Source organism: Leptonotus elevatus, chromosome 5, assembly GCF_054856555.1.
Source record: "Leptonotus elevatus isolate MCC_2025b chromosome 5, RoL_Lele_1.0, whole genome shotgun sequence".
NCBI lineage: Eukaryota > Metazoa > Chordata > Actinopteri > Syngnathiformes > Syngnathidae > Leptonotus > Leptonotus elevatus.
The window spans coordinates 17,297,594-17,322,577 of record NC_141243.1 but is presented as its reverse complement, the minus strand read 5'-3'; the positions used below and the strand labels follow the sequence as shown (position 1 = coordinate 17,322,577).

The following is a 24,984-nucleotide window of genomic DNA, read 5'->3' as shown; positions in this document are numbered from 1 at the left end:
CTTTATGTACACCTTTTAAAGTTGACAATGTCAATCACAAATGTCAATTGTTGTTTTGTGGGCAGAACGTTTTTATTTTTAATTGGATGTCATTAATACAGGTGTATCAAACAATGTAGCCACTGAGTGAATGTAGAAAGAAGTCCCTCTGTTACATCAACAGGCCTGGTTTGTAATAATAATAATCATCATAATCATAATAACAATAGTTTTTAATCAGCATTGAGGGATAAACAGACACCCTGGAGCACCCAGTGGGAGAGATGCTCTGTGGTGAACAGGTCAGCCTCAAAAACCAAACCCACACCCATTGCATTCCTTCGTAATGATGTAGTGTACACTGGTGTCCGTAATGTATTCTGTGGAGAAAAGCATACAAACATAGGTGGGAATACAATAAAATAGTTGACACACAACATGGATTGTGGTCCACACCTGTAACCTGAGGCGTTGGGTCTCAGTGGGGATGACTTTAAGGATGGGCAGCTGAGCCGCAAGAACTTTTGGTTTACTCTTCACCAGGCAGCCAATATCCACGTCCCAGTCGGCTCCTTCCAGGTACAGACCAGACACAAAGAAGCCTGCAAGAAAAGACTCATGTGAACGAGCCTCGACAGTTTAACAAGTGACACTCGATCCAAAAGTTTTTGTTTGTTTGTTTTTTAGCTCATTACCCTGTGCAGGTCTGTCAGTGACTTCACCCTCTTCGCGGTAGCGGGTCACCTCAGTGTAAAGTGTGGAGAGATCCAGAGGCCAACCATTTCTTCTGCATGCAGTTTGAACTAGGGCAGTCAGGTAGGATTCTGGGATGTGGAGTCCTGATAACCACATGACCTTTGGTTCTGCTTTATCGACCTTTTGATAAACAAAACTGTAAATGATTATGTAATATACACAAATGTACATTATGTGAAGTATGACATTCCTCACCCATGCCTTATACTGCTCAAATCGCCTCTTGAAATGAATCATCCAGTTGCCCAGGGACTTGAGTGTGTCAGGTGCCAAACTCTTCCAAATAGCAGGGATCTGACCATTGAAAAGGGCCCGTGCCACTTCATCCAGCTCACTGCTCATGCCGACCTCCCCAGCCAAGGCCTACACACACACACACACACACACACACACACACACACACACACACACACACACACACACACACACACACACACACACATCAGAAAACCAACACAGGTCTGTGAAAGATCCAAAAAGACAGAACAGTGTGTCCCTGCCTCTCACCCTCTGCAGCTCAGCCAGAGACCGCTTCATGCGGGCAATGAGCTTGTTGAAGCGCTCCAGTTCTTGAAGGAGCACCACTGATGTCGGGGAGATCTCAGTGCCATACTTCTTGCGGATAACATCCAGGTCAAATATTGCGGGCAACTTGTTCTGAATGTCCTGGGCCACCTGAGTGATGTACTCATCCCTGCTGATGCTTCCACCAGACTCACCTGAAGCAGAGGTGAGCGGTTGTTATGTGACAAAGTGCCACATATAACACAATTGAGGCAAATGGAAGATAACTGCTCCATCACACCTGTCTGTGGTTGCAGGTCTATTAGATGCAACCACATCTCTTTAGCTGCTTGTGTGTAGTATCCGATCTCTGCATTGGAATGAAGACCCATCACCTCGGGGGTGTTTGCCAATGGCAGAGACTCAATCTCATCTGTAACCAGCCGGTGAAAAGTCGTGACTGTTGACGGCTGAACTATTTAAAGTAAGGTCATGTAGATCAATGCGAATAATAACAGACCAATATATACTGTCTTGGGTCCATTTCCCGGAACTTTGTAGTCTACATCGTTGTTTTTGAAGAAGTGAAACCGGCAAAAGTCGTAAAAGAGGAAATCTCCAAAGTACTCATCCATGTAGACATTCAGGATCCTGCGGTCAAAACTATCGATGACTCGTCCACCATACATCACCTGTGAAATGTGTGCATTTGAATTCACAGCAGATTTTTTTTATTTTATATAAGGAATGATGTATTTAAGCTTTGTCTAACCTCGCCTACAAGGTACTTGATACTCCCCCAGGGAATGTTGCTCTCTTTTTGGTCGTGAGCTTTGGTCAGGTAGGTGTTCAAGATCTCCAAACACACCTGTTGAGTACATTTGCAGCATTGATGTAACTCAACCCAGTCCAGAATGGTCCGAAAAGTTGTACCACTTACCAAGAAGTCTGATTCGCTAAAGTCATAGGGGACATTCCATCCAATTTTTCCATACTTGCGCCTCTCTTGCACTATGGCATGGAAGAAAGCCAGCACATAGACCAGGCTGCGGAAGGCAAAGTGCGGGCATCCAGTCATAGTCTCATGGGTGATTTTAGAGTAGGTGGCTCTCATGTTGAGTTTGAGACCATTTGGCGCCTCGGTGACAACCTGCAGGACATTGCAGGCGTGGAACCATCCATGTAAGGTGTGGGAAAGGAACATTTAGCCAAGTTTCAAAAACAGCTAAATGTGAAGATAATTGGTCATTCCACCTTAAGAGACTTTTGAAGAATGCCAATGGGAAAGTCATCAATAGGGTTGGTGGTTAACCAAAGGCGATAGTTGGGGTGAGGCTTATTGACCCTCTCGATGCACTTCTCCAAATCTTTCAGCCATTTCACCAGCAGGTGGCAGTTTTGTAGCATCAACCACTGACCACGAGATGCTGCCAGTTCCAGAAGGTGCAATGCAACCTGGAAGAAGGCGTGGGGAAAAAAGCATTACTCTTCACATGCCTTTTTTTACATCTCAAGTTTTAAATTGTTATTCAGTTATTGCTAAGAATGAAAAATAATCATATTCATGACAAGTCCAAAAGATGTCCAACCATAAGATATCATAATATGTTTAGCACTTGTGAGATGGCTATCCTACCCCTCAGCCATGTCATATGCATTATGATAAGTCCCCCTGAGAGTGATACAAGGAATAGAAAATAAATCCATGGTACCTTTTCCTGCCCTTGGCCCATAGCAAGGAACTTGAATTTGCTCCCAAAGCCAGTCCTGTCAGCCAGTTTCATCAGGTCAGCGCCAGGGTCAGAACCAGGGCTCAGGATAAAGACTATGGGGGAATACTGGGTGCTCTGTTCATAAATAACATCAAAACTGATCACAGGAGGTTGAACGTATCTGTGAAGAAAGATATGAAAAATATTTGACCAAGAAGCATGTTATGCAATTAGCAAAAATACATTAGTGTTGAATTGCTTGAATAAATAAAACAGAAAGTCACCTCTCGCCCATGGTGATAGTAACATAGTCGGTGATGGCCCTGTAGACTCTATCAACACGGAAACAGCGCAGCAGGAGCAGCTTCTGAAAGTCTGTCAGCCTCTCATCATATTTCGTTGGCAGCGGAGCCTGTTCTGGTGCATCGAGATCATACCACTGTAAAGAAACACAAAGACAGTCAGTCGATTAAAAGAGTAAAAGACAGCTGGTGATTTATGTCATAAAGTAGCCACTACTTACTGATTGCCACTCTGATGAATTTCTACAAACATCATCAGGCAAAGAATCAAACTGGCCAGGAAACAGCTCAGCTAGTTTCACCACATCTTCCCAGCTAGAATCAGGAAGCCAATTACAAGTCTTTTGGCGCGAGGTCTTTTCCAGGGACAGATTACCTAGCATAAGTGAAAGACCGCTTGCTGTGAGTGCTAAGGCTCACCGTAATGTAATATAACCCCTAAGCCATATCACCTTTGATGAAAAACTCCAGTTCCTCCTGGGGTACTCGGCCTTCTGCCTGTTCAATCTTGATAGTCATGTTGAATGAGAAGAGAAGCTTGTGTTTCTCAAACAGACCTGCGAGTAAACAGATGCATCTCTGACAGAGGTTGCAAATCCAAATCCAGGAAGTAAAAACCCTGCCACAGTTTGGCTTTGGCTTTGGGGAGCTAGCCCAACTAGCTAGTTAGCTACCACATGGAGCTAAAGCCAAACGGTGGCAAGGTTTTTACTTTCTGGACCTGGATTTGCCACTACTGATGTCTGATGATAGTGTGAAATAAAAAATAAATAAATAAAATAAATAAATGTTACAGAGATGTACCTTACCTGTGCAGCCATAATTATACACATTGTATGTCAGAGTACTCATGATGTTATCCAGTCTTGTCGGCAGAATAGAATTTGGTGGAGACTTGTGCAGAGAAAAGTCAAACACTTCCAGATAAGAGGCGAGAGAATACTGGTACATGCTGTTTACCAGAGCCATTTCTGTCAGTGCAAAGAATAAAATAGCCCCGCGCTTGGCAGCTGGTCGGTACCCGTTTCGGAGCACATCAATGTCCACTGATGTTTTCACAGCTAATTTAAGTTTCTCAAATACCTGATGATCACATAATCAGAAAGTCAAATATGATGACCAATTTGAAGATTGACATAAAAAAAAACAATAATCCACCCATACTTGTTGTTTGTCAAACTGACCTCACTGGATTTTGACTTTGTTTCCTCCAAGGTGTAGACCAGCTCTGTGTTATCCAACATGTTGCCCGTGGACATGGCCAGCTCCCTTAGCAGGGTATCACCAAGGTTCTTTAACAGTTTCTTATTGTCGCTCGTCTCTTGGATTAAAAACTCACGCTGCTCTTCCAGCTCCTTCTTCTCAAAGCCCATTATAACGCTGAGCAACTGGTCCTCCAGGCCTTTAAGGGTCACTATATGTAACGTGATGGATAAAACAAGACTTGGCCAAGAACAGAATGCATACGAAAATGGTGGTTATCAAACCAAATGGTCTTACCAGTATAATTGATAACCATAGCTTTTCCAAACACAGAAGGAGAAAATTTGGGGTTCCCCAGTTTGGTGTTGAGGTAAAGTCTGAAGTTGGGATCAAAGTCCACCTCTTTGTCACCTAGCATGACAACCTGCCTGCCTTCTGCTCCTTTCAAATTCTTCTCCAGGACATTGTCAATCACAGGGTCAATGTACTCATCTACATCTTGGAATAGGAACGGGAATCCATATTTAATGGCCATCTCAAGATGTTTCAGGAAGTCTGGATCATTGAAAGAGGAAATCTGTAGACAAAAGGAAGTTGGACTGTCATCATTTTTGTTTTCTCTGATTCTGTGCAAAGTAGCTATTCTGAAAAACAGCAACAATACAACACACGTAACAATACAGGACTTTTTATACCTTGAGGTTATTGCTTGCCTCCTTCTTCTTAATCCAGTTGAGGGCTTGCTGTTGAGGGTCGATACACATGGGGAAACGGCTGCCTCTTGTTGTGAGGATTCCATTCTGAACCGACAGGTCATCTGGAGGCAAGCCCTCGGACACCCATCTGTAACCCAAAGACAAATTTCTTGGAGGTCAGTTGATGCCCAGCCAAAATAAAGACAGTAACATATACAGGTAGTTCACTTCTCACCTGCTGATTTCAACCTCATCTGTTAGTAAATTGTCCACTTTAAAAGGCTGGCTCAAGGGGATTCCTTTCTCCTTTACATTGTCAACCCACGTTTGGTACACCATCTCATTCCTGAAGTCCCAACTGAAGGCTCCCTCGTAGCTCAGGAAGGCGGCAGCGAGTAGGCAGTCTCCAAGGAGACTCACACGTCGCTGCTTCAACTCCTCTAAATCTTGCGTCCACCTGGAAACAGAAAGAAGAAATAATTTTAAAAAATGCATCTCCTATGACATGCCATTTAGTGTTTTCATGGCCATCTTACCTGACATTCTCAGAGCTCAAACCTGAAATAAGTTTGTCAGCAGCTATCAGTCTTCTCTCCATGAGCTCAGCCTCTTCTTGTAGTTTTTGTTTCTCACCAATAGCAGTTTGATATTTGTCTCTGAAAACCATCAGCTCTCTCTGGATATCACTGAGCTCACTTTGAATGAGCTCCAGCTCCTTTTTACTCTGAAAGAAATTTCTTTCGAGACGGGCCACCTGCAAAATACAAGTTACGTTACTGTTCTTTCTGTGAACATAATTCTCTTTACTTACTGGACCTTACTTTGTCCCTTTTGGGCTTTATCTCTCTGGCAACTTCACAGTATCCAACGACAGCCTCCACAAATTTGAACATTCCTGAACCCGCTTTGCTGATGGCTTGCATTTCTTCAAGGCTGGTCCCAAGGTTCTTCAGGAAGCCTATGAAGCAGAGCGCTCAAGGAAATCACTGCAGCAGACAGCATACGTTTGCCATTATATACAAGAATATATTTTTTTATATATTATTGCAGCCTAATTGATCAGGAAATTGACCTACCCCTGACAGTCTTGACCTGGTTGGCACCGATAGCATCACAGTCCATCTCCATCAATGAACGCAGAAAGCCAGGATCTGACATCATTGCCTTAGCAGCTTGCCAGCTAATTTCCTTTTTTTTACACAGCACCAGGATACACTCACACACCACCTGCACCTGTTTGGGTGGCTTTGCAAATGATCTAAATGAAGGAACAGCAAAAAAAAAAAAAAAAACTGCAGATAGACGGATGGGGAAACATTCGTTTATGTTTTAAAATGATGATTAATTGTTTATTTGGACAACAAGTTATGTTGAGAGTTTACCTGATCTCAGTGACATCGGATTTATCAAGGTCTTGTAAGGCAATGCGAGCTGCTTCTAATGCTGGCAGAGCTTCAGCCAAGGAGGTTTCTGCCTCTAATTTTTCAACAGCAATCACTTTGTTTTGCTCTTCAATTTCTTTGGCTTTGTCTTCTGCCAGCGTCTTTTTGTCCTCAACTAAAAGGGGAATTCTGCATTTACCAAGTGTTTTGGAAACTAACAGTAAGTACAGTAGTATGCTGTTTTTCAACCCTTAATAATAGTTTATCAGGTTTTCACTGACCCACAGTGGTGTTTGAGGCAATCTCTAACAGCATGGTCTCACAGGCTGTTGACTTTTTAGCAAGAACCACCTTCTGCTCTGCCAGTTTGATGTTCAGCTCATCCAGTTGGAGACTAGCTTCCTTCAGCTTATCCAACCCCCCCTCGAGGTGTTTGCACTGCGCTGAAACCCATAAACTTGTCAACGTTTCACTGTGAAATTGAATTATTACAATAATTTCCATATTCTTACCAAGAATATACTGGTCTTTTTCCTGCAGGAGGCTAGAATATGTGTTAATGAAGTCCAAGTAGTTCTTTGGGGTGACATAGTTAGATCGTCTAAGTTTTTGCTGGAACAGTGAGCTGTAGTTGCCAACAGATTTGTGGACCATGCAGACATGCTCGATAACAGCTAGCGCGTGTTCCTTTGGAATCATCTCACTTTCACCTGTACAATTGACAAAGCACAGCATTACAGCTGCAATACTGTATTATAATGGACCAATCCCTGATGTAGTATAAGAAGAGGAGCTGTGCCTTTCCAATAAAATTGTTTTCATTTTTCTCTAAGTCTCAAGACAATGTGTCATCCAGTGCCATTGGAGCTTTAGCTACTATTGGTATAAAATGAGAAAAAGTCATGGCAAGGCCACCAGCATCCCTGGGACTCTATTGAGAATCCTTAAAAAGAAGATCTTTGTGGACGGCAGTCTATCTCCAAACATCAACTTTTTAACTTTTGTAATACGACTGTGTTTTGAGTATCGGTAATTGTATTTAAAAAAAAAAGTTACAGCCACCAGTGTGAGGGTTTTCATTAAAAAAATATATGATAAATAATAATAAAACACTATTTGTACAGAAGGTAATATAACAGTTGATGATCTCAAAAATATTTCCTGTAAATCCAATTGACAAATTAGGACAATAAACAAAAACAGCATAAGCCTAATGATTAATTTCTGAAACAGATTTTGTCTGTAAATGATGTCAGTGGTTGGATTGAGATAAAACTGAATGGCATAAAAAGCACTTTAAGCATGTTAGATTTTTGATTCCAAAAGAATATGTGCACTACAAACCTAGGAAAAACTCTGCTACAGCACGCAATGCCTGAGGAGGCCACGGTAAGAACCAGTCTATCACAGTGTTGTTCATCAGTCCTGGGGGAAAAGGGGGCAAATCTAATTATAAGTAAAATAAAAACAAATAAATAAATAAAACTCCCATTTGTGAATTTTACCTGGAAAGTTTCTACAGCGTGTTCTCAGTGTATCTCCCACAGGAGACATGCCTAAAACAATGTGTAGGTTGCTGGCACTTTTATTGACAAAATACTGCCACACACTGTCTTTAGAAGGACCTGATCCCATGTTGAGGGCCTCGTCACGAAGCTGGTTGAGAATGGACTCTTTCTCATCATCAGGAAATAGTGCGGGAACAATACCTATCAGAAAACAGCAAGATCACAAGACAACACGTCACTACTTTCAATCATAGGAAACAAAATTTAGGTGGAACAAGGACATTAAGACTTAGTGTTTGTCCAACCTGATGTAAGCATGTTGTTTATGAGTTCCAAAAAACCTTCCTCAGCAACATGAGCATCGGTAAAGAGAAACACAGTCTTCTTATTTTCGATGCCAAGCTTCAAATACATTTTTTTCAAGTCTTCATGAAAGGTGGACTCGCAATATCCTCTGCTGAGTGTTATTTCAAACACCTGAGAAATCATTAACAACAACAAAAATATGCTATTAGAACTGCAATTCCAATAAAGCTGGGAAATTGTGTAAAACGTAAATAAAAATAGAATACAATGATTTGCAAATCGTTTTAAACCTATATTCAATTGAATACACTACATACAGTAAACAAGATAGTTTTTGTTTTTTGCAAATATTCACTCATTTTGAATTTGAAGCCAGGAAAAGTGTACCAAGTGTACCAACATGTAAATGTTGATTTTTGGTTTGAGGTTTCTCCAGATTCTCTGAATGTCTTGGTATTATAGAGCGTAGATGATGAAATCCCTAAATTCCTTGCAATTGTTCATTAAGGAACATTGCTGAAAAAGATATGCAAATCATTGTATTCTGTTTTTACTAACATCTTACACATTTTAATTTAACATGTATTTGTATTTTTTATTTTTTTTTTACAACCTCACAGTCAGCAGCAAAGGCAGCAAGCTTGGTGATGGACTGCTTGCCTGAGCCTCCCACACCCACGAGCAGAGCATGACCACGATCGATGCGAACGATTCGGTGCACGCGGGTCAGATGTTCCAGGGCATCATAGAACAGCACCAGATTCATCTTTGATATTCTATCATTGTATTCCTCTAGAATCTCCTGCAGAATACAACATTGGTCTCTATGACTTCTGGTCATTTTCTAACCAAAAACAACACTTAATTGAGAAAAACATCATGATACCTGAAATAGTGCTTTACAAGCTTCATAATCCAGCAAGTCTTCATATATTCTTGGTTCTGTCTCACTCAGGGCTGCCCTGTAGTCTCCAAAAAGAACTGGGTCTCTCATAACATCCTCCTTGTTTGCCTTGAAATGCACTTCAACTAAGTTCCTTATAAGGCCCTGAACCTGAAGATAAAAAACAACAACAAAAGTGTGATCAGCTAACAAATGAAAAAATATATAACTATACTGTATATCTCATATTATTATAATGAACAAACTGAGTACAGTATATACCAAATGTTTGTCTTTTTCATCAATGAGTCTATCGTGGAAAACCCTCAGACATTCGTTTCGCCAAACCCGTACAAACATAGAGATAGTCGAATATCTGCTGTGGTGAAATGAGGTAAAGCAAATATTAAGTACATACACAGAAAGCACAATGTAACATTTGTCAAAAATAATTAATTGACTTGATGGGACCTGTCAGGCTGAGTAAGGGTCAGGCCATTGTAGACCCTCGATAAGTCTCGCAAGTTAAAGATGTAATGGAACTTTGCTGGAGTTGGTGGCAGTTCTTTGACAAGGCTGTTGTACAGTTCCAGAGTGCAGGCGGTGACTTTATCACAAACCTTCTGTACCGCATCCTCAAAGTGCTAAAATAGTCAATCAAATGAATTACACATGACATGAGGTGCATTGATACCAGCAATGGCCTTTATGAAAATATATTTACTTTGGTGTGGCCTTTAATAATGGAGGCATAGATCAGGTGGAGAGACTCGACAGCAGGGAAAGAGATATTGAAGACACTGAAGAGTGAAATGAAGCGGGGATCCATCTCATTTCTTCCACCTCCTGCCTTCCCCATGGCAGCAATGAAGCCAAGGTCCTTGAGGGTTTTGTAGGTGAGCTCCTTGCCTCGGTCATAAATGCCACCTCTGTCCAATAAGAGCTTCAGCAGTGCAATTGGTTGCTGTGTGCCATAGCTGTCTACCTGCATAGGAATAAAAATACAGCTACATAACAGAATCATTTGATCCAAACTGATAATAGTTGAAGAAAAATGTATCAAAGTCTCAGTGTGCTGTAGATACCTTTGGCATATTCATGTCATCTATAAAGACCAACAATCTTTTGCCTACTGGAGGACCATATATGTCTTTGGTCCTTTTCTCTATATTGGCCTCTAAATTTTTCTGCAGGTCCATTGATGTCGTCCGGGATGAAAGGTTGATAGTCAAAGTAATCTGGTGGAAAATATCAACAACATGCAAATCAATTTGGGCAGTCATAAGTAAACGTTGCAATGTCTGGATGGTGAACTCACACTACTTTCTCCATTTTGGTTCTTCAGAAAGTTATGAACGGTTGCTGTTTTAGAGGTTCCGGGGTCTCCAACCAAAAGAACAGACCTCTTTATCTTCACCATCTGTTCCAGGATCCAGCTAATTTTTGTGGTGTCCACAGTTGGCACTACGGCCAACCATTTGAAATATAAGCAAGAAGATGCTTGGTTGGTTGGTTAAAATCACTTTGATACAGTAAATGATACAAATCGGTCTTACCCAGAATATCAGCAAATTTCATTTCATGGTTATGAATGTATTTGGTGACCAGATAACTCCAGGGAACCCATTTCTGCTGTGTTCCATCAAAATGGAATTCAAAGAGAGTGGGAAGGTACCCTGAATAAGTGACACAAATGACAAATGAATCCATGCAAAAATCCCATCGTAGTTTACTTGTTAACTTGTTAGTTTAATTTAAAAAAGCATCATCAGCTTCTTATACCTGGAATCTCACCAGGTCCAGCCAATGTTTTGTCATCACTTATAGTGATTAAGCCACAAAGTCTTTTGATTAAATCATCAAATTTGTCCCTTCCATTGTCCAACAACGTGGCACCAAGAGAGAAGAAGAGAGCTTCCAGGAAGTAACACTCCAGAACTGCAGCACTTTCATTCTCAGTTTCAAGTAAGGCATCCAAGGTCATGCAGAGCTGGGACACCTGAACATAACACCAACACAATTTGAATCATCATCAGCTGTCTGGATCCGGGATGATGCTAACTTTCATTTTCAAGACATTCTTGCAAATATTCAGAAAGGACACCATCCTACCATATTCAGATCAGTTTGAGGAACAACAGTCTTGAGTTTCTCTCCCTGTTTCCCGTCAACAATCCCTTCCACAATCATGTCAATTAATCTGTGCACATATTTTTCAAACAGTTTGTCCAGCACTTGTTGTTCCTATGGAATTACAAACAGGTCACGGAAAAGTCCAAGTGTCAGAAAGTGTGTGACAACAATTCCAACACATACTTTGACGGGTCTGTTTGTCAACCACTTCTGCCAGTATGGGGTGTAACGCAGATTTTTGGGGTCCACATAAACCATTCCACAGCGGGAGACGGTCGCAGGGGAAGCATACTGCAGATCACCAACCTGTAATTATTAAAACATTATTAACATATAACTCATGTATGTAGCTCATGACTGCAATAAATTCATACAAACCTCAAACAGCATGGCACAGTGACCTTGTAAACGAATTCGTTCTCCATTAGCCAGAGTAAGGAGCTTGTTGTCGTCCATTACCGAATTCATGTTCTCAACCCACAGAGCATCCACATCGCCATCAAACAGGATATATCTGTGAGTTCATAGGTTTATAGTGCACTAAATTAAAATATCATTCAGATCAACACTTATAGTAGTACTGGTACGTTAGATGTGCCATTTCATGTGATGTACTGCATTCCCTAATGTCCATCCAATGTTCTAGTTTTACCTCCTTTCTTGTTTGTCAGTAGGCCTGTTGATGTCACGGAAGATGTTGGATAAGATCCCATCAGTCCAGTCTCGAGTGTCAGGGTCCAGAATACCATACAGTTCAATGACACTCACAGCCTTGGGGTTCACAGGATAAAGTTTGGTATGTAATCCCAATCTGGGTGTGAGGGATTAATGACAGTCACACATATAAGCAGTTTAAAATGACTTTATCTGAAAAAACACTGACTTGGTTTGAGCTTGACATAATGTGCTGATTACAACTGATTTCCCTCCACCTGTTGGGCCCACTATCATAGTTGTGTGTCGTGTCATCATTGTTTCATACATCTGTACCACTTTATCCACCTGAAAGCACAAAGTGTGTGGCAATAGAAGACTCGACTAAAATGTACAGTATTTTTTGCTGAATAATATGACAGTATGAATAACACAACACACCTGGATAGGCAGCAAGGTGTATTTGTTCTCTTGCAGAACCTCTTTTACAGCATCAATGAAGCTGGGATAGTGAACACGAGGACATTCGAGTCCAGGAAACAGGTCTGAGATTAGCCCAAGGAACAGAGGCACATCCTCAAATACAAATTTTGGCAGATTCATGTCCCGCAAGGCTCGCATCAAAACCACATCCTGCAACAACAAAAAAGTTGTTGTCGTATTAAAATGCTTATCTTTTGTTTGACCTAACAGTGACCACTGCATTAAAACTGCTGATAATATATCATGATATGACAGAGGAAGGAAAACTGAATGAAGTTATCTTATGCAATCCTCTTATTATACAATTTTAAAGCTGTGGGTTTAATTATAATGTTTTTTATTTATTTATTTATTAATTTCCCTCTTTAAAAAATAAATGAAGGGAGGACAGAAAGAAGTAAAACTTGTGATGTCTGCACCTGATCAACACAAAATGAATGACCGCAAACAGTCAAGACATTTTCAACAAAACAATTTTACAAATTAATTCTAGAGCATGATTTTGTGCTTTTATACATTTAAAAAAATACAGATTGCAATCCAGATTGTTGTACAAGCTGACATCTTGATTTGAAATACATATTTTCTTTTTGTTTTGTTCTGTGTTTAGGTCTGAAATAATATCCGTTGCACTTAATTTGTACTCCCCATTTTTAAAATCTGATTTACATGTTAATTGGTAAAATTTCTTGATGGGCTTTATACAATATTTTAAGTTGGTCATACTCCATCAATTCATCAAATTTTTAAGTTTTTAGTTGTATAAATATTCGGTTAGGGTGCCCGAAAAGGACTTGAATAATGGCTGGTATTAGGGTAAATGCAGTAATTTATTTACTGTACTGTAGCTCTAATTCACATATTCTCACACTACTGGACAAGGCTGTCATTCAAGATACACATTCTTCAGATTTAATTAGTGTGTTATCAATAAATTATTTTTCATGATGAAACACGACGATTTGACCTCAGTGATGTCTGGTGAGCCTCTCTTCAGTTCTCCTGCCATCACGAGGACAGATTTCAAAGCTCGCAGGCCAAAGTCATAATGAGACTGCTTGGACAGCTGCTCTCGAGCCAACTTATAGAGAACAGTCATCTTTTTTGCAAGGACCTGAACGAAACAAAAGAGGAGAGAAGCAAATGTGTAATTAAATGCTTCGATGTGCAAAGTTATAGTATGGTTATATGGGTAAAATTAATATACTTACCTTGGCCATTAGGAATCCCTCAGAAAAGAGCATGATCTCACAAATTTGTTGAAAGTCGGGCACAATCACCACCACTGGCCTGAAGAGAGCTTTGACTGATTCGGGCAGCTCCGTGCGTCCAGCATAGCCTGGATTCATGGTGATGAAGATCCCAATTCGGCTATCCAGGGTAATCTCGTGACCTTCAAACTGACGTCCAAAATGACACGATGGTAGTTAGCAAAAGAACGTAGTAAGGGAAAAATCCTACAAAATAAAAATGATCCTGTATAATAATGTAGCAATGTATGTACATTGAATATTTTAAGGTGGAGAATGAGAGCATTGCGGATGGTTTGGATTTGGGAAGAGATAACTGAAAGGACTGAGGCATCAATACGGTTGAATTCGTCAAAGCAGCCCCAGGCTCCACATTGGGCCAGGCCAGAGAGGATTTTCCCCACAGCCTGCACAAGGAAGATAATGGTTCAGAAAACACAAAACATTATCTCTGTAAATTGAGAGAATTGGATCCATGGAATGTCATTTGTTCGTCTCCACTTATTGTGCATGAAAGCATCTTGCCTTGTAGTCCATGCCTTCACCACAGTTGGTAACCACACAGAGCAGGCCCAAAGCTTTGGCCAGATCTTTGGTGGACTCTGTCTTTCCAGTACCAGCTGGTCCAGCAGGAGCACCACCCAGGAACATGGAGAGAGCCTTCACAGCAAATACATGCCCACATCAACAAGTGTTCGCTAGTTCAAAGTGTTGTAAATGTCTACGCACCTGTGTGATCGTGAGGTAGATCCGGTCTGTCAGAGGAGTTATAACCAATCGACCATTCAGCCCCATGTATTCGTAGCCATAAAAAAAAGATGCACTGCACTGGCGTACAACAACATTGTGTTCTTCTTGGACCCAGTAGAATCTTAATTGGCTTTCCCACGCAAACTCTTTAGCATCTGTTATACTGCAGAGAGAATAACAAGACTCAAGTTCGCCCTCACACATACTGTATTAGTTACATGATTGACAAGCAGAACTCTAAAATTATGAAAGCTGTACCTGTTGAAGAGAAAGCTGTCGACAATGTCTCTTGCATGGACATCTATGATAAGGACAGTGTTGATCTTCCGTCTGTCATTCTTCTTCATCGGCTGCATTATGCGTGACACTAACTCATCGATCTGCTGATGCATTTTATTCGCATAGTGCTTTAGAGCATGTTGATCTCCTTTTTTTAAGTTGTTAAAAACATCCTCCACCTCCCATGTCCACCACACTTGATTTGCGGCCAGTACCACCATGCCCTGGAACAGCAACATCCAGTCCACCCTGAGCGACAAGGAGATTCATGGTCAAAACATTTTTACTCATGGAGATAAACAAGGTTCCAATTTACACACACCTGCTTCTGTCTTCACAGTAGCGAAAGATTGCTTCCTTAGTGATGAGTCGATTGCTTCTCCTCATCTCATGTAAGACTCCTGTCATCCATTCTTCCACTCTTCCTTTGACTTGCACGGGCTTTTGAAAGTCCATCACTTCCCCCTCAGCAGACACCATAGCTCCTGCTGATGTCTCCCCACTGCTCTCCGGGTCAAACCGGAGGGATGCGATGTTATCGTACATCTTGTGGAATAAGGTGCAACAGATAAACATGTTTCACATATTTCACATACCTTGACAGAGAACAGCCAGGCAGGTTTGATGATAATATCTTTACCCTCTTACCTTTATCATATGTTCCTGCACACAATCATGGTGGCTACTCCCCAAAATGCTGAGCAGTTCATCATCAGAGATGAAGAAGAAGCGTGGGAATGCATCCCGTTTAGAATCTAGGTAGTCATTGAGACTTTTCTGGCACCTTTCTAGGTTCTCACTGAGGGTCTGCAGGTCTGTTAGCCGGTTAGGGGCCAGGCAACAGTGCTTTATGTTTGGGTTGCTTTGTGCTTCATCCATTATCTACACAATAATTCATATTATATAATTTACAGTTCACTTGTGAATTATATCAATGTTTGGACAATACTCACATCTTTGAACTTTTTGTCAATCATGTCAAATTTCTTGGCTTCCTCAGGTAGCTGTGAGGAAATATCACCGCCAATGAATATGCTTTCCAAGTACATCCATTTCCGTTGCACCAGCAACCAAACCTGTGCAAAAGATGTTTTCTATTTATTTTGCATGTTCAAATTCAGCTCAAGCGTTGAAGACCCAATGTGGGTCAACCCCCCCTATGGTCCAACCTCGATAGTCTCACTGATAAGAGACAAGTCTTTCTCCCATTGTTGTATGGTGTTTAGGAACGGCCCAACAAAACGGCTCCCTGCCATGCTCTGCAAATTCATGGCATCATTGTCCACATTGGACAGGATCTCATCCACTGCACCTAAGACAGAACACTGTTGCTGGGTGCCTTTACTGTAGGGTTGTACAATGAATTTCATGTTTTCCCAGGTCTCCACCACCTCCTTCACACCCTAAGAGGCACACACAGACATTCTTACATATTTGTTTCAAAATGTACTTTGAATTCAGGCTCATTTATCAAGAGAAGGGCTTACCTTCTCAATGCCAAGCTCTTTTACAGCTGAAGTGACAATGTCATCGATGACGTCAGCATATTTATGAAGATCCATGGCAAACATGCTCTCCAGAGTGAAGCTGCTTGTGTTCATCTCAAAGCTTGTGCCAGTCCTTTTCATCAGTTCCTTCCAGTGTCTGTTGGGACAATGGCACACTGAAAACTCAGAGCGCAGTATGGTATAAAAAACATATTGTATTCTCAATAATCAAACCTGTATGTTTTCTTTTTGCTTTGTTATTGGTTCAATTGGTGGTTTACAAGCGTATTTACTACCAGAAAACCTTGATCTCAATGATTGACCTTGGTTATGTATGAGCAGATCTACAGGTGTATGTTTTCGGAACTCAGTTGAAGTGAGGGGCAGAACTGTAACCTGATCACCATCAGCAGGGGGTGGGGGGTAATAATCAGGAAGCGGAAGCTCAAGTTTACACAGCATGAGCTAGCTAGCGATAACTGCCACAGTTATATGAGTTGTATTATTTGGCGTTAAAAGGAATGGCCAATGAACTTCCAACAGTAGATATTGGATTGAGTTTTGCCCATATCCTTGGCAATTTTGAAAATCAAAATCTCTAATGAATCCTCTTGTATGAATTTTATGAGTGTGGGATCCCAGAAGGAGGCCGCCACTTTGGCGTTATTTGGGATAAGTGACAGGAAATTAGTGGATGGAAGTATTCAATGTAATTACTGGCCACATGATGAATAACATATAGCAGAATTAAGTAGTCAGAGCAGTGAAAGTGACCTTTCTCTGAGGGCTTCATTCTTCAGGTCCAGCAGAAGAGGAAGAGAATCTCTGAATTCCTTCATCCTGTCTTCGACAAAGCAGGCCACAGGCTGGGCTCGCACATCTTTGGGCAACTTCCTCAAATCTTGGACAAAGCATTCAACACCTCCCTGAAGCACGTGGATATCTAAGTCCACCCACAAGGTGTGAGACCACTTGGTCTTCGCAACCTGAGAAACAATATCAGGATCAGGTCATCAGATGTTTACAGAAGTAGTACTAGTGTGTTATCAATGACAATTTAAACCTGACTTTTAGATTACGGTAGATGTCATATGTCTGCCTGAAGCCATTCATGTCTTTTTGTATGGTGACAATCTCTGGATATGCGATGACTGGAAGGTCCAATAGCTTTTTAGCATTAGCTAGCTCCTGCCGTCCATCCACCATCTTGGCAAGCTCTGCTTCATATGATTCCATTATTGAGAGTCCTACAAGGACAAATGAGATAGATCAATTCACTGCCATTGCATAATAATCCTAAAAAAGGGTGCCGGTTACAGATTTCAAAAGACTAAATACCTTTATCTAAATCATTTCCAACAGCTCCAGGACCGTGCATGTTAAAGCTTTCAAAAAAGATAGACAACTCCTCTTGAAAGTCTTCTGACATCCTCTTGGTAGTCTTTGTGTAAAACAAGTGATAGAGAAAGATAGAATAGTAGCGGTACATCTCTACTGTTAGTTATTGTTGTTGTTTTATGTGATGGGATATGTACTAACGTTCTAGAGTTCTCACCTCTTTGAATGATATCTTTGTATCTGTCAGACTCAGATCCACTTGTCTGGATTTTGCAAAAAGGTCTCTCCAAATCTGGTTGATATTTTCTTTCAGTTCCAATTCATCTTTTTCAACCTACACATAATAAATACATCAAAATCAAATAGCTCCGTAAAATATTGAGAGAATGGGTTATTTAACAAAACAATGAACTAAAATTACAATACCTCCACTTTGTACATAGCCAGTGTTCTGTATTTTTCCTGAATGTCTGTGATACACAACTCCACATTAAGAGACATGTCTCTGATGTTTGAGACGGTCCCAAGGACATTCTTCAAGTTCTCAAATGTGTCAGGAGTTTGCTTCAGCTTCTCAGAAAGTTGCTGTGGAAACAAAGGATAATTAAAGTAGTTTAAATAAGTTGTTGTAAGTCTTATTTAGACACGCACACATGCACGTTACCATGAGTTCATCTTTTAAGTTGAAGAGTTCCTCTTTGGCTGATTTGTTGAGTAAACTCCCCAATGAACTGGTCCAGGACTCTGCCATCTCTTGCACAGTCCTGCACAGGGGCTCCAGGTTTAATTGGACAATGTGTACATTCTTAAACAAAGGTTCCAGAAGCACCTTTTGGTGTATATGGGCATAGAACTGCAGCCTCTTGTCGTACATAGCACATGATGGGTTTTTAGCTGCAAACCTTTCACTGACTGTGTCTTTGTCCCTTTCCCACAGAGCCTGGTATTGTTTCCAGTGGTTAAGGTCCTGGTCTACAGAAAGCAGCAACTGCTGAATGTTATGGGACACTGCAAGGGCGCTTTCATTGATTTGAGGATGTTGACACACGTCCTCAAAGAAGCTAAAAGTCACAAAGTCGTCACCATCTACGTGTTGTGGTGGGCACTCAATGCAGGTTCCATTCATCCAACGCACAAATTCCTGGAACACAAACATGGAGGTGGACAGAATTCATACACCGATGCACAAATTCATCTTAAATTGTGCATTGGCTCACAGAAGAGGAGATAATAGTCCTACTTTGGTGCTCTCCACACAATCTCTGATGCGCTGTACAAGTAACTGGTAGATTTCGTCTATTTTAGGCTGCAACAAAATCTTGGGGGCAGAGAGGATGGCATCAATACGGAAAAGAGGGTCGCTCCCCATCAGCACGGCATTGAAAGCCTTGATGTTCCTGAATGTGGCAATCAACACAATGCTTGTAGTACAGAAGAACCTTATGTGATGGCCAATAATTGTTACTGCTTACAGGACATTTACCTCAGAACCATGTTTATGAGGGAATTGTGTACCTTGCGTTCCCAGAATGCATAATAACTTGACATACAGTTAGACTTGCCAGTGCTTGTTTCCATAATCAAATGTTCCACTTTTGTGATGACAGGTCCAATGTCAGTGTATTTGCTTTTCAACAAATGTAATGTCTTGACCTGGTCTTTATCAATACAATCACAAAATTCTCTGACACCTGAAAAAAAATATACAATTGTTATTACTGTGATAAATGACATTTAATTAAAAATGTTAACATTTTTGTTAAAGTACTTGGTAAAAGGTCTGTCTTATCTGGAGAAGGGCATTTCAGGAGGTCTGCTGTCATTATCGATTGCAACTTGGCTTCGATATCAAGTTCATTGTTCTCTATTTGACTGACAATTGACTCAAACTTTGAGATCTCCTGATTGGCCTCGTTGATGAAATCTGCAATTGCTAAAGTTAAACATATCGACATTACTCTCATTCCACCGCTATTTTTTTTTCTCCATAACTAGACATCATAGTTTTTTGTACCATACCCAAGGAATTCCAGTTCAGTCTTTTGCATCCTGATAACAACAGTGTTTCAACTCTTTTGATGACTTCAGACAACATGGCGATTTTTGCGTCACTCAAACTGTCAACTGCGGAGTTGTAGCGGCTGACGAGCTTGTGTAGATCATCTCTGTATCTAAATCCAATGTGAAATGTCGATGTTAAATTGTGTTTTTTAAAGCGTTCTTGTCACTGTATCACTACCTTGTGAAGTTGAGCTCCTGTAGTGTCACGTTTTGAGCAACCTCAGGTACAGAGAAGGACATTGAAATCAAGTTTTTTGTCTCGGAAATTATTGTCATAATCTTTGGTGGAAAGTTTGCACAGTATCGCCTGTCCTTTTGTGAACTGATTTCAGACTTGGCTGGGATGACCTTAATGAGAAATTTCAAGATAAAAAACAATGAAATTCGAAAATGTGATGATTTTCTCCACTTGTTGTGAGGTGATCAAGTAACAATGATACATACCAGCTCACTCTGGTTTTGGCTTTCATTCACAATGATGGCCAAGATGGGTGTCTTCAGTAACAATGGCAAGTTGAGTTCAGTATCAGACACCCATGACTTATATTTCTTAACGGCATATGCATTCATTTTTTTTGCTATTTCCAAGTATTTGTTTTTTGCCTAAAAAAATATATCCCAAGAGTAACTAACATGAGAGTTTAGAATAATTCTTCAATTCTGTCTAAACATATGAATATGTCGATACAGCTGCGCAAAAATAGAATAACTCACCAATTTACCCATTTCACTCTCCAATAAATCTGGCATTGTCAGAAGAGGAAGCATTCCTTCTTTTACATGGTGGAAAAGGGTATGTGTCCACCTGATGCTGCCTGCCACGGGGGGCTCATTCTTGTTTATTTTTGGTTTGTTCTTATTTTCCTCAAATATTTCATTTACACTGTCCACCTATAGAAGAGTTAATTGACATATGATTAATACAGGGATCACATCTCACTGGTTAAGTTCTATCCGGGGTGCTGTATACGAGGATCTGTTGGGAAATTTAATCATAGCTTCAGGAGGAGTGTGGTTTTCGGCCGAAGAGCAGTGGAGCATCTCTAGCATGGAAGTTAACCCAATCAGTGTACATTTGCTTTGTGGACTTAGAGAAGATGTTGAACCGTGTCCCTCAGGGAGTCTTGTAGAGGGTGTTCTAGGAGTATGGAGTATAAGACCCCTTTAAGCGGACCCCAAAATTTTCTTTACAATAATATGTCGTACTGTAAGTGCCCCCACTATTCTAAACATAGAATTCTGATTAATATTGTGTTTGTGGAATATGAGTTAAGCAGCGGAATCCACCTGTTTTTATTCATCTCAGGGGGCGGCCATTTTGTCAATTGGTGTGGACTGACACCTGCGACTAAAAAATGACATCACAGTTGCTCACGGCTCAGCTTGCGAATGTCACATGGCCAAACTCAGAAAACAAATGATCCATGATTGGTCATTACCTGAGCTCTGAGTACGTTCAAACGTACTCAGAGCATGTTGGAACGTATTTGCGAGTATGTTTAAACATATTTGCGAGTATGTTTGAACGTGCGCCAGCCAAAAATGTTTACTCCACATTGACAGCTCTGCGCTTCCGTAGAATACAACACACTATTGTAAAAAAATATTTTTGGGTTGATTTCCGCTTTGATACAATATACTGAAAAATATAAAAGTCTAATGATTTTCCCTGCTTACAATGTTTTAAGTATAATTACTTAAACAAATGCAATGACAGTGATCTTTAACAAACCTCTTTGCAATACTGAGCCAGAAGGTCATTAGTCTTTTTCATCAAATGATTGTTGATGGCTTGTCTTGAGTGAATGTTTTTGTATTTCACAAGCATTCCAAAAGCAGCAGTTGAAGAGCGCAGTGACTTGAAAGACTTGTCAATGAAGGTAATGACCTCCCTCTCAATGGCCTGATCAAACACAAATACAAGGTATAGAACAGAACAGCAACATTAATACACATGAACAATGACTGCCTATGTTGACAACGCCTTTGAATTCTAAACTTACATAAACACTACTGTTGAAGTTTTGCATGATGATTTTCCAGCTGCTCATCTTGCAGATATTGAAAGGATCAAAAGTTGCCTCCTCAAAAGGCGAGATTAGGTTTTCTACTTTGACCAGCATCTCATCAAAACGTTTTGGGTCCAAAGTCACGCTTTTTAATTCTGGGCTGAAGATGTTGAAATACTCATCCAAATTCTGCATTAACCACCACAAATAATAAATATTGAGCTGTTGTCACATGTTCACTCCACAAACAACAGTTGACAATGTGGTGTGGACAAATAAGAAGACTGACCTGCAAAACATTGGACAAGTCCTGGCAGATGGAAGCCATGTAATCCGTTTTCTCAAAGAGCCTCCTCCTATCGAATTCCCAGCGTTTACCAATTCCTCCTTGTTCAATTTCAGCACGCACTTCAAAGTAGGATGACTTCCACAATTCCAGAACTTGCTTGGCATCATCCACCTTCGATTTTGCCACCTTTCTTTCATCTCTATCCAAGAAACACAATCTGACTTTCATGACAAAGTAATTGGCAAAAAATGTCTAACTAAAATCTACCTACTTGAACAGTACATGGACATCAATGACTTGAGCCACACGCTCAGACAGTTGCCAGACAATGCGCTCCATTAAAGGGACCATGCGTTCATTCTTGTTATAGTAGCAGGATATCAACCACACAATTTGGAGGCTGTTCATTAGAGATGGGATGGTCTCCAGAAGCACACTAAAGTTTGCTCCTGTGGCCAGATTCTAAGAGAAAAACATCTGGTTCGGATGAAAGACATTAATATTTCCCCAAATGTTGATCAAATTCATATATAGCTTACCTTGAAATGCCTTTCCAATGTTTGGAGGAAGCGTACATTTTCATCTGCCTCCAAGCAGTATTGAACAAGTTTAGCTTCTGTAGCCTCCATAGTGGGAATCACGCCTGCTTTTGCTTTGGTAAGCACCACTAGAATTTTCCTTACCACAGGTTGATTAAGCTTCATTCTCAGAGCACTCAGAATGGAGACACGTTCCTGCCAATAAGCAATTTCTGCCATCGGGCTGGGTGTCTGTGGCGTCTTTTTTTCTTGCTCCTCAATAACAACAGTCAGCTGAGTCTGCCAGTTCATCACACACTGCTCCAACTTCTCTACTACTGCTGAATTGGTCAGCAGGTCACTGACATCGGGTTTCAGATCCAGGTCAGGGACGGTCAGTACAATGTCATCTGCAATAAAAAAATGTAATTTGTTTAATCAAAACAGACACTTTTCAGTCATTGGTCAAAAGAAGTTACTTAACAATGACATGATGTAATAATATAATTACATATTCTTCTTTCTGAAGCATCTTCGTAATCTTTTTGAGAAAGAATGACAAATCCTATAATGATCCCTCTGGGAAAATTCACTTTTATAGAGTTATACATGCATTTGAAGGTCTGGTGCATTGCCCAAGGACAACTCAGGAGTGCATGGAAATGAAAAGGCATCTCTCTTTAATTTAGTTCCAATTTTCATAACTAACTAACCACAGTGAACTCTTTTCTTTTTGAAAATATCCGGTCCTCACTCCTACTATTAGTACTAAAAAGTACTTCGAAGAGGAATGAGAATGTTTTTCCATGAAACTTTATTGAGGGGTGGCATGGGTCAAGGAAGACCTCATTCAATTATGTAGAAGTTCATGAAAAATGTATTTTCCCATTTTCCTGTTTGAGTTAGCAAGATGTGAATGGTACAGTCCATTCTGTATCAAAATGTTGTACTTTATTCTTTTACTACGCTGCTCTTTTAATTTACAATGTAAGATGATTTCTTAAAATCTCAAATTAATCCAAATATGTGCAACAAATGACTGTTTTCACTGATTGATGTTTTTTTTATTTATTTAACATTCTGACTGTGAAAAATAAATACCGGTAGTTTAGAAAATTAATTCAAAACGCCATGTAACCATGGAGTGCATGCGTGTCAAAAAGGTCAATATATGTCAATTTGAGGACAATGAAGAGATTGAGCAGTAAAGTGTTGCTAATTATGCCTGAAAATGGCCCCTTTGGAACAGATTTATCAGTCAGAAAAAAAAATAAAGTCACAAATTAGCATACTGTTTGTGAGAAACAAACCTTGAGCTTGAAGTTGTTGAATAGTTGAGTTGACCAAGGCCAAAAACTTGTGCGTACTGTTGAGTAACTCATTACGAATGGGTGCTTGGTCACTTGGCTTGGTTGGAGTCTCCTGACCACCACTGAATTCTTCACGAGGAGAACCTGCCTCAGTTTGACAGCAAGTCTTAGTTTTCTTCAGCTGATGGGCAGCCATTAAAGGAATATAGATCTAAAACAGTACACAACCTAAGTTGTAAGTAGGTTTGTTACAAGTTCATATTGTCTTGTTGACTGTTGTGAGTGTTAAGCTCACTTACATGTACAAGTTTTTTCTGCAGAGTTTGCAGGTTGTGTCCATTATGCCAACCTGTCTCTAAGAACTTGGGCATCAGCTTATTGGCTTCAATTATATCAAGTGGTTCTTCAATGGTCTCTGAAGTGAAACACAAATAACAATGCATTAGTTTTCCCAACAGAATTGTAATAACTTGATACTGGCCTTACTCTTTGCGGTCCTGAGGAAATACACAACTCGAGATTTGGCAAATCTCTCTGGGACTCGGTTTATTGCCATGTGAAGCTCAGTGTGATAAACTAGTTGAATCATCTGAAAACACAATAGTTTACTTATTATTTGTTCTCCAGTAAAATCTCGAATAAACATTCACATTTACTAAACACTTTTTTTTTTAATCTCACGTGATTGAGAGGTTGTTCAGGGGTCTTGTTTCCTCTTTGTATCTCTGATTCTACCTCATGATCCAAAGAGGCACTGGAGCTGCTCTTTTCTGGTGTTAATGGTGCAATAGTTTATTTAGAGTACTTTAGATAACATTGAAATAAGTATAATAACGAATGAAATAAATATGGAACTCACCTCGTGGAATTTTAACTTCAAGCTCCTCCTCTCGGACAGTTTTCATAAACAGAAGGCACGATACAGTGTTGCCTTCAGAAACGACATTTAAGTAGCGAATAAGTTCCTCCTCCTCTTTTCCATCTCTCCGACTCAGAAGTACGTCGAAACATTTGTTGTCTGGTAAATTGAAGCAAACGCGAACTCGCTGTCGTATCCATTCCACGCGTAAATCGTCGTGGGCCATTATTGAAATTCAAAATGTTTGCCAAGTTTGTTTGCGCGCAAGGAGTGGAGTGCCATTTACGCGTCGTCCCAGCAACCAACAAACTGAGGGGGCTTCCTGCTTCAAGAC

General features: G+C 40.4%; 1 protein-coding gene across 1 annotated transcript; it reads right to left on the bottom strand.

Moving 5' to 3' along the window:
* Nucleotides 1-70: 70 nt before the first annotated feature.
* Nucleotides 71-24,876, bottom strand: LOC147173977 (dynein axonemal heavy chain 10-like). The gene is made up of 77 exons (XM_086076936.1): nt 24,651-24,876; nt 24,473-24,561; nt 24,278-24,380; nt 24,091-24,206; nt 23,792-24,002; nt 22,503-22,891; nt 22,235-22,425; nt 21,964-22,162; nt 21,669-21,863; nt 21,398-21,568; nt 20,380-20,556; nt 20,110-20,268; nt 19,844-20,013; nt 19,624-19,775; nt 19,373-19,537; nt 19,088-19,295; nt 18,845-19,001; nt 18,269-18,745; nt 18,031-18,189; nt 17,822-17,938; nt 17,605-17,707; nt 17,335-17,513; nt 17,041-17,252; nt 16,267-16,423; nt 15,949-16,182; nt 15,733-15,855; nt 15,428-15,661; nt 15,102-15,325; nt 14,759-15,028; nt 14,480-14,663; nt 14,276-14,410; nt 14,005-14,157; nt 13,712-13,900; nt 13,468-13,614; nt 12,459-12,650; nt 12,247-12,365; nt 12,016-12,174; nt 11,742-11,877; nt 11,547-11,669; nt 11,343-11,474; nt 11,013-11,229; nt 10,787-10,906; nt 10,549-10,694; nt 10,316-10,468; nt 9,955-10,215; nt 9,702-9,874; nt 9,513-9,606; nt 9,234-9,401; nt 8,961-9,149; nt 8,347-8,518; nt 8,039-8,242; nt 7,878-7,958; nt 7,046-7,243; nt 6,815-6,976; nt 6,534-6,708; nt 6,228-6,409; nt 5,973-6,109; nt 5,688-5,905; nt 5,387-5,608; nt 5,152-5,299; nt 4,754-5,033; nt 4,438-4,667; nt 4,063-4,336; nt 3,706-3,810; nt 3,475-3,629; nt 3,236-3,390; nt 2,952-3,132; nt 2,494-2,694; nt 2,180-2,389; nt 2,012-2,107; nt 1,760-1,931; nt 1,541-1,672; nt 1,243-1,454; nt 931-1,098; nt 675-855; nt 436-581; nt 71-359 (listed from the first exon to the last, which is right to left on the bottom strand). Exons 1-77 carry the CDS (start codon nt 24,874-24,876, stop codon nt 213-215), a joined length of 13,701 nt encoding a protein of 4,566 aa, XP_085933062.1. The 3' UTR covers nt 71-212.
* Nucleotides 24,877-24,984: the final 108 nt, after the last annotated feature.